Source organism: Colletes latitarsis, chromosome 6 (assembly GCF_051014445.1).
Source record: "Colletes latitarsis isolate SP2378_abdomen chromosome 6, iyColLati1, whole genome shotgun sequence".
In the NCBI taxonomy this organism is placed as follows: Eukaryota; Metazoa; Arthropoda; class Insecta; order Hymenoptera; family Colletidae; genus Colletes; species Colletes latitarsis.
This window is the reverse complement of record NC_135139.1, coordinates 6,396,245-6,405,537: the sequence shown is the minus strand read 5'-3', so window position 1 is coordinate 6,405,537 and position 9,293 is coordinate 6,396,245. Positions and strand designations below refer to the sequence as shown.

The window sequence follows — 9,293 nt, the reverse complement described above, 5'->3', positions numbered from 1 at the left end:
ATTGACTGTAATAACTGACTGCTTACATAATTACTTCTCCTAATGGCACGAATGTTTTAAAAGTTGACAACAAAGACGTTTTCAATTTTTTCCTTTCCTCGTGTATCCTACACTGTCAGTTTTATGCTACATTGTGACAATAAAAAATTGTTGCAATCGTTATACAGCATTTTAATGAGACGTGGGTTATTTTACAAGAAAACATATTCCCATAATAAAGTAGAGAATAACTGCATTACTTTCATATAGAGAATTACCTAAATTAAAACGCAGAGGTTTATTTCAATAGAAAAGTTTTCGTTGAATGAGTGACGCTGTCTGTACTCGGACTGTCATTTCGAAAGTTTTTAAACGTATCTTGCACGCCCCGTTCTAAGTTACACACGTTAAATCCGATCTGACCGATGTTTGAGTTACGATATTTGATCGCAGACTGAATGTTTAGCCATGAGTAATGTCAGCATTCTTGACGGTATCCCGATATCTATAGCAGGATCTCGAAACAGGTGTCCGATACCAGAAGCAGCACATCTTTTGCATGATTTAGTCGTCCATCAGATGCGAGACGTATTACACCGACCCCTGTGCGCCACGAGTTTCCTTTAATTTTGTTCCTCGCGGTCTCTTGTCAATGTCAGTACGATTAAAGGGATGGAAATATGAATCCGTTAAAATGGAATCTTGTTTCGATGGTGATGGTGAGTAAAAATCGATAATACGATCGATAACTTCTGCCTTCTAGAGCTTTTCTGCTATTTCTTTGAACGCGGAGTATGGAAGGGTGTCTAGGAAAAAGTAAATGATATTCCTTCGTCTAATTGCAGTGTAGTCAAATGTCACTGTCGTTTTATTAATCCTCTGACGTCTTAAAGTATCATATATGCTTTGAATAGCGCTCAAGCGTTCTTATACATTTTTAATAGCACTTAAGAATAAATAAAATAAAAATTGTAAATATCAGTAAATATGTATTTAGTATTTAAAGATTCTTAATTTGCTAGCACTGCTTAAAAAAAAAGGTTATTATTCGGTATAAAGGAGGCAACTCCGATGACCTTGCTCTTGACATTGTCAAGGACACTATCATACGAAACGCCCAAAGTAAAAACTTACTAATAATTAAAAATGAAATAAGCGAGATTTGTTTTGCAATAAAGTTAATACACGTTATAATACTTGATTATTATTTAATATCAACTTGTAGACGGGGGAAGGCTTTGTCTAAAGATGTATTTTGAACCGTTGAATTTCTTTTTTTATGTTCTTAACTGTGTGCCAAACTCGGAAATATTTATATTAGATGATAATAATGATTATACTCTAATTGTAAGCTTAATTCATGAATGTGAGTTATTGTCTATATCTCCAAATCTAGTAATGATAGAATTTATTGCACTCCACTTTCATACTTTTGGTATAAGAAAGGTAATATTTGTATCCTTATGATACATTAGATTTCAATTTTGATTATGTCATATAACAATTACAATCATAAACCTATTCAGAAACATCTCACAATCAGAATGGATACATGGGTAAACGAAACAATATAATTTTTCATTTTCCGAGTACAGTAATCGCGACGTGAACATTAGCGAGGGAGGATCTATTCCGGAAACTGCTACGTGTTAGGTTTGATCGCATTGCAGGCGAAAGTGAAAAACACTGAGAGCGACTGAAATAGAGAAAAATGTTCAACGTTTATTTATACTACAGGTTCTAAAATCATACAGAAATCAAAGTGTGTAGTCTTTTTTACAAATTGCATGATTTTCGTCTTACAGTTCAAATATAAATTAGGAAGGCTAATTTGTTAATAATGCTACACCTTACAACACATTCATTTTTTATTGCTTCGCATCTCTTTAGTTATAGATCGCTTTCTCACGCTTTTATATTTTTACTAGAACGTTTTTATAGTACGGACCTCGACGCAGTGAATTTAATAGAAACGATACATTTATAATTTCATGATTTTAATTTTTCTAATTTTGACCATAATAAACCCTAATGTTTATTTCGCGCTGTAACAGTTGATATCAAATCACACTTGCTTCAGTTTTTTGCCTATACAGAGTGTTCGACCACCCCTGGGAAAAATTTTAATGGGGGATTCTAGAGGCCAAAATAAGTTAAAAAGTTATTAACAATTAAATTCAAAAATTTCAAATCGTTCTGGAAAAATTATTTTTGGTTGCGGGAGTTAAGTATAATCATTTTTGGTGAATACACGTACCTTCGAAATCCTATTCACTTTCGAGAAAAAAATTCGAGAAGGTGTGAAATTTTTCGACGGAAAAAATAAATTTCAAATAGTTTTGGGAAAATTATTTTCGGTTGCGGAGGACAATTACAATCATTTTTGGTCATTACACATACCCCCGAAATCCTACCCACTTTCTAGAAAAAAATTCGAAAAGGTGCCTAAATTTTTCGGCGAAAATAGAATTTTTCAAATCGTTCTAAAAAAATTATATTTAGCTAGGGGGGTCAAATACAATAATTTTTTGGTGAATAGACGTTCTCCCGAAATCTTGCGCATTTTCGAGAAAAAAATTCATTACGAGCGGAACTTTAAACGTTAATAACTTTTTAACGAAGCCTCCATCAACAAATTCGTATTCTTGATTTTCGTCTTATTTTGGTCTCTAGAATCCCCCATTAAAATTTTCCCCAGTGGTGACTGAACATCCTGTATAAACCAGAACTTTTACGAACCTGGAATTATGATGTTGCCTGAAAGACGGCAAAAGGTCATTGTTAGAAATGGACATTACATTACTAAACAAAGTTATTTCGTTCCATGGAAAAATAGTCTTTTATTTTATTAAAAAAATTCGCAATTACTTAATTGACAAACCAATACATGTATTTTAGCTGTAGCTTATAATTAATAGTAACGACAACATTAAAAAAATATATTGACTCGATTCGCTTCGTGAAGCTTTTATTTGTCAACTTCCCTCTTAACTTTGTCCGTGGCATCGAAATTCTTCTCGCAGCTATCCCTAATCGCCACGGGTGTCCCGGACAGTTCCGCGAACTACACACGGCAACAGAAACGTCACGTTCCGGTGGCCCCGGCGCACCAATCACCTAACGTGCCACCTTACTGGGAGCACATACTCCGTGAATTCGTGTTCAAGACGATCTCGCCGCCGCCGCCGGGCAACAACGGCCTGTACAAGCGTCTCCTGTATGCGCCGCTTTACGGCGGCCCGTTTCCGATCGTACCGAACGACGTCGGTAGCGTCGTTCTGTCGCGTGGAAATGTTTATTACCTACCGAACGGCCGTTGGCTACTCTGTCAGGAAGGATGCATCGACTGCCAGCCGTGTATCGAGCACACTCATCCCACCGTCAAGTGGGTCCTACGAAGGATCAAGAGGCTCCCGCTTCACGGTCCTACGCGACACGATCTTCAGCTGACGATAATCCCTCAGATAGACGGCAGCTATCACATGAGCAATCTTTGGCCACGGTCGTATATCTACGTGACCACTCAGGGCGAAGAAGCAGCGTACTCGAGCGACAGACACGGTTATGACGTCGTCGGAAGCTTCGAGGACAATTTCTCCGAGCTGCAGCGGAAGAACAATAGCTTCTGGAAATTCGAAGAACAGAGCAACGCTACCACCGCTCGACAGCCTTTCGAAAGCGATTCTGGACAGAACGTTAACGCGACCGTGGCACCCGCGAGGGAACACACAACCGAGCAAACAACCTCGAAGAATACCGGCAAATCAAATCCTCGCGTGAAATCTCCCGATGGACGAAACGCGAACGGTACCATGGTGCCTGACGTTTTTACCGAGAACGCGAGGAACAAACTGAAGCAATTGCTACCGAAACTGATTCTTGGAACCGATCAACTAGGTCAGAAGCACTTGGTGCATGTGGTGCCTGCCGACGGTTCTAACAATGCGAACGTAACGGGTTCTGTTTTACTAAATCCTCACCAGTATCATAACAAGACTGCTTATCAGCGAATGTTGCGTAGGATCTATGATTCGTTGAGCAGCAACAAGCGATCCATCGAGAGTTTTCTTGAGCCGTTGACGCAAACAGGTAATTCGGAAATGTAAAATTTGGAAAAATTGTTTTTGTATGGATAAATGTATGCATAAAGGGTACTAATAGATCGGAATTTGTTTTTTTAGGAAAAATGAGTCAACCAATCGAGGAACATCAACAGCAGGAAACGAGGAATGGTCTTGCAGGTTTGGGGCAATTGGATCGCTTTCATCGAGGTTATAACGAAAGAATTGGGAATGGAAGTTCCACGTACAAACATTGGCCTCTAGTTTTGAATTTAGGTAGACAACAAAAAACGTCCAACGATGACACAAATACTGATAGATTAGTAAGCAATACGATCAGTATTAATCGTACTGCTGGCAATAGTAATGATTTACACTCCGATCAGAATAGCAACGCGGGCAAAAATATTTCTGACCGACTAAATTTGAAATCAGCTACTCGTAATTATTACGGTGGAAATGCTTTTTTTAATAGTAGTACAAAAATCAATGACGCGTTACATAACAGTCAGGAACATAAATTTGGACCTCGTAAGTTCAAAATAGTTGTTACCACTGAATCGACGACGAAATCTGCGAATAAAATAGATACAATTACGAATGATAGCAAAAGCGTAGTAAATAAGAGTAAGCAACTGAATCATGGTGTTATGTTGAACAACAGTTAAAATTCAATGTAACTCGGTTTATAAAATACAACCCAATAATTTCGTACACTTTTATATGTACCTATAAAAGACATTGATTCTCGAATCTATAATAAAATTCAACAGCAGTCTCAACTTTTCCGTGAAATTAGATTCAGTATATGTAGTTTAGCAACGAAATGGAACAAGGTCGCAGCGTCGTTAATTTTAATTTTATTTTCCCATTATGTAAAATTAGTAATTGTAACTTGGAACGTTGAAACTTGCATGTACGTGAATGCAATAGGTATAGCAAATTTTAGGAACTTGTGAAATTCTATCTGAATACGGTATCCTAAAACTTTCTTGTCGTATATTTATATGACAAGGTTCGTTGTTTTTTAAAATAATTATTAAAAAATAAACAGTTAACGTTCATTTATATCAAACACACTTACTTAAATCTTTTTTATTACACACTTTATCGGATACATATATTGACGTAAGGGCAAAGTAGGTTTAGTTTGTTTCTGTATTTACGTTCTAATCACATTGATGAGGGAAAGGTTTAAGGTTTTACACAAATGTTGAATTATGTTGTGAAATATACGGATGGGTGGACCAGGGTGGTTTAATAGAGGCACACTTTTATTAATATGAAGAACGTTCACTTTAATTAGGCGCGCATTACACAGGATAACTTATTGCACACGATAACTTTCTGTATACACTCTTTGGTACGAAGAAAGAGCAAGCATTCATCGCAGACACTTATACAGGGTGATCGGCCACCCCTGGGAAAAATTTTAATGGGGGATTCGAAATGCCAAAATAAGACGAAAATCAAGAATACCAATTTGTTGATGGAGGCTTCGTTAAAAAGTTATTAACGTTTAAAGTTCCGCCTGTATTGAATTTTTTTCTCGAAAATGCGCATGATTTTTGGGGTGTGTCTATTCACCAAAAATGATTGCAATCGATCCCTGCAACTGAAAATAATTTTTTTAGAATGATTTAAAAATTTTTTTTTCGCTGAAAAATTTAGGCATCTACCCTCTGTTGATTTTTCTTAAAAATAAGTTTTTCATTTTTGATAATTTTATTTGACACCCTACAGAAAAGTTGTCGAATACTTTTTTGTAGGTCCCCGTGAGCTCTACTTCAGAAAAAAGTTTCATTGAAATATATTCACTATTGTGGGAGTTATGGCTGTTTGAAAATTGAATCACTTTTATGGAGTTTTTCTCATTTTGCGGGGTCAAGGAACAACTTTTCGAATATTTTTGCGATTTGTACATATTCTCCACCGAAATACGCGTAGTTTGCTTTTTGAAACGTTAAAATCGTCCAATCCGTTCAGGAGTTATGATGTTTCAAAGATTCGCATAAAATTTCGGGGAACCATATCAGGCTTCAGATTAGATTTTCGGTAAGGAATTTTTTTCTCGAAAGTGCGTAGGATTTCGGAGGTATGTCTATTCACCAAAAATGATTGTAATTGACACCCATAACCGAAAATAATTTTTTCAGATTGATTTGAAATTTTTTAATTTAATTTTTTACTAACTTTTTAACGAAACCTCAGTCAAGAAATTGATATTCTTAATTTTCTGTCTTATTTTGGCTTCTAGAATCTCCCATTACAATTTTTCCCAGAGGTGGCTGAACACCCTGTATATGATATATGCAGTATGTTTCGACATATGTTTTTATAAAAGATATGTAAAACATATATCATATGCAAAATATGCAAAATAAAAAATATATTTTTAAGGACCTCTATGCTGGTGGGTGATGAAACAAACTTCTATTTAGGTTTCACTCTTGTATCTATTTCCTAGGAATATCTGCACTTGCATAAACATCCACAGTCCAGTCATTTGACTCTTCACTGAAAACATTAAAGGATATGTGTCAGATTGTTTCTTTTAAATCACAGTCCTCGAGATTTTTTACAATTTCAACTTAAATGGGATACCCTCTACACAGAGAAATTCTATTTATCCCACGTATCCTTCCTTGTACTTACATCGTTCCGCACTTAATATTACATAATAAAACAAACTAATAGCATCGACCCCAGCAATGTCACTTAACACCGTAAGCCCGCGGGTAGTTCCATCGACGGCACCGCTAAGAGGATCGACGATCCTTAATCGGGCCTGGCGCGATCGTTTAAAACGATTATAACCCTTCCTTGTTCCTCAGCCGGTATCACCACGGTCGCATCAGTCTCGCGCATTACCTAGCGAGGCGAGAGGGTGGCTCTGTATCCCGCGTGTGACCTCCGCAAGCGTGCTCAGCCCCTCTCGTAATTACGTGGCGATGGAAGCGACGCGTGATACACGTGCGTACGTACGTGTGCGTTCTCCGCCTCTGTGCTTTACCTCGTTGCACGTTGAGATGCGTTTGCAGAGGTGTACGCGGGCGTGTTCGTGCACGTAGGCTGAATTTGTGCAAGCAAGCACGGCGCACCGTGTACAGCGAACAAGAAGGGGTAGGGTTTAAGGGAGCGAGCCGGTGGGGGTGAGACGACTGGCTCAGACGGCAAGGTTTGAGGAGCAGAGGTAAGCCGGCGCTTATATTTAATTAAGGAGGATACGGGCTCGAGCGAAGAGAGAAAGTCGGATGGCGCCGGCTCGAAGGAACTCTCTCGCTCCAGGGTGGCTGGAGAGAGAGAAACGGAGACCCTGGGTCTGTGTTTCTTGTCTAATTATCTACCCTTCGCGTCCTGTCAGCCACGTTCACTTTCTACGTCTGATATCTGCCATACGATCCGGTCTACCTATCTTTTTCCCGATTTCCGACCAACTTTCCGCGCCGTTCTCCAATTCCCGCCGTCTGATTTCGCTTTTGCTTTCGCTCGACCCGTTTCTTTTTTTCTTCCTATTCCTCTTTCCTTTTTTTTCGCGTTAATCTTCTTCCGTTCCTTATTGAAGTCGAAACGATCCTCTCTCGGCCTCGGTCTCGCCATCTCGACACAGAAATTACGAATCGCGACGGACAACGTTTAGTACGACGCCCGAAACTTTTTAATTAGATCGACGAGTCGATCACGCTCGATGATTAACCGTTAACGCGATCGCGACGGGGTAACGATCCCGGCGGCGCGCAAGCTGCAACGAAGGATACCGTTTTATTCGCGTTTTTATTTCCGTTTCATTCTTGAGCGTCTCTTTTCGATCACCGCGTCTTTTCTGCCACCCATCTCTATCCCCGCTCTGCTCCTCGTCTCTTTCTTCCGTGGCTTTTCTAACCGCGCAATCGGACGGTGCAAAACCATCGATTCGATCGCCGCTAGATTGGTTTTAACGAGTTTCCTTTCAGCACGGTTTATCGAGAATTGCGGCGGCCGCTTTCGACGAGCCCCAGAAACCGAATACGCCGGGGAAATTTCGACGGAAGATCTTAATTAAAGACGCCTGCCAAAAAATGAGAGCAACCCGTGCTCCGGCGAGATTGGTATTATTGCTACGCCGACGCGGGAGCCTCTATTATCATCCTGTCCTGGATTCCATTAATGACTGTGTATATAATTCGGGAAACGCCTGCGAGATCGCGGAATCGAGCGTCGTCGCTTTTAATAGGATCGCTAACAGGATTCGTTCGGGAAAGTGGCGTCGATTGGTTTCGAAGGAACGGGAATTTTGTTGGCAGTGAGAAATTAATTAGAAATCATTTTCCTGGAAATCTACTTCCAATGCACGAAGGAGAATCTTCGAAGAGGACGTAGTTAAATATTTCGAATGCTTCGGTAATTGAAAAATCTTATCGAGTACAAACATACTCGTATATTATTATTACTAGATTACGGATCTTTGTGCACTTAAAACGTGTTTATATATGCGAATAACATATGTGATATATGAAAATATACAGGGTGAGTCATCTAACATTTGCACCTCAAATATCTTTATTGTTTTTGAAGATACGTCAAATGTCTTGAGGACAAAATTGAATGGTACAATGGGACTCACACGATGCCAAAAATATTTTTGTTTCTATGTTATTTTTTTTAAAGAAATCAAGGTCACCTTCATTTTTTTAAATAGAATTACCCTTTTTGAAATACTTACAATGATAGTCCCTTTCATTAGGAATTCAGTGACTATTATTCAAGGTCATTCATGGTCAAGGCTGATTTTATTTAAAAAAATGAAGGTGACCTTGATTTCTTTAAAAAAAATGACACAGAAACAAAATTATTTTTGGCATCATGATGATGCTAAATGATGATGAATGAGCCCCATTGTACCATTCAATTTTGTCCTCAAGACATTTAACGTATTTTTAAAAACAATAAAAATATTTGAGGTGCAAATGTTAGATGACTCACCCTGTATAAACGTATGCAGTAATATAATAACATATGCGGAAAAATATATGTAATAAATTTATTGAAAATGTGTTATAATAATGTCATTAAGCTTATTAATACTGATTTCATGATTGTTAATTACTATTATAATTTTTATTACAATAAATCTGTGCATATGAATTTCCTTTTTACATTCTTTGCATCGCATAGATAATCCATCACTTACAAAACTTTCATCTCTTATTCCATTAATCCAGTCTTGAAGTAATGTACACCGACATTTTCTTGTTTTGGGCATGATATTAATTT

The 9,293-nt window shown here is 38.1% G+C and overlaps 1 protein-coding gene across 1 annotated transcript; it reads left to right on the top strand.

Moving 5' to 3' along the window:
- The first annotated feature begins 447 nt into the window (after positions 1–447).
- On the top strand, positions 448–4,708 carry LOC143342816 (uncharacterized). The gene is made up of 3 exons (XM_076767081.1): positions 448–567; positions 3,003–4,068; positions 4,161–4,708. Exons 1-3 carry the CDS (start codon positions 448–450, stop codon positions 4,706–4,708), a joined length of 1,734 nt encoding a protein of 577 aa, XP_076623196.1.
- Positions 4,709–9,293: the final 4,585 nt, after the last annotated feature.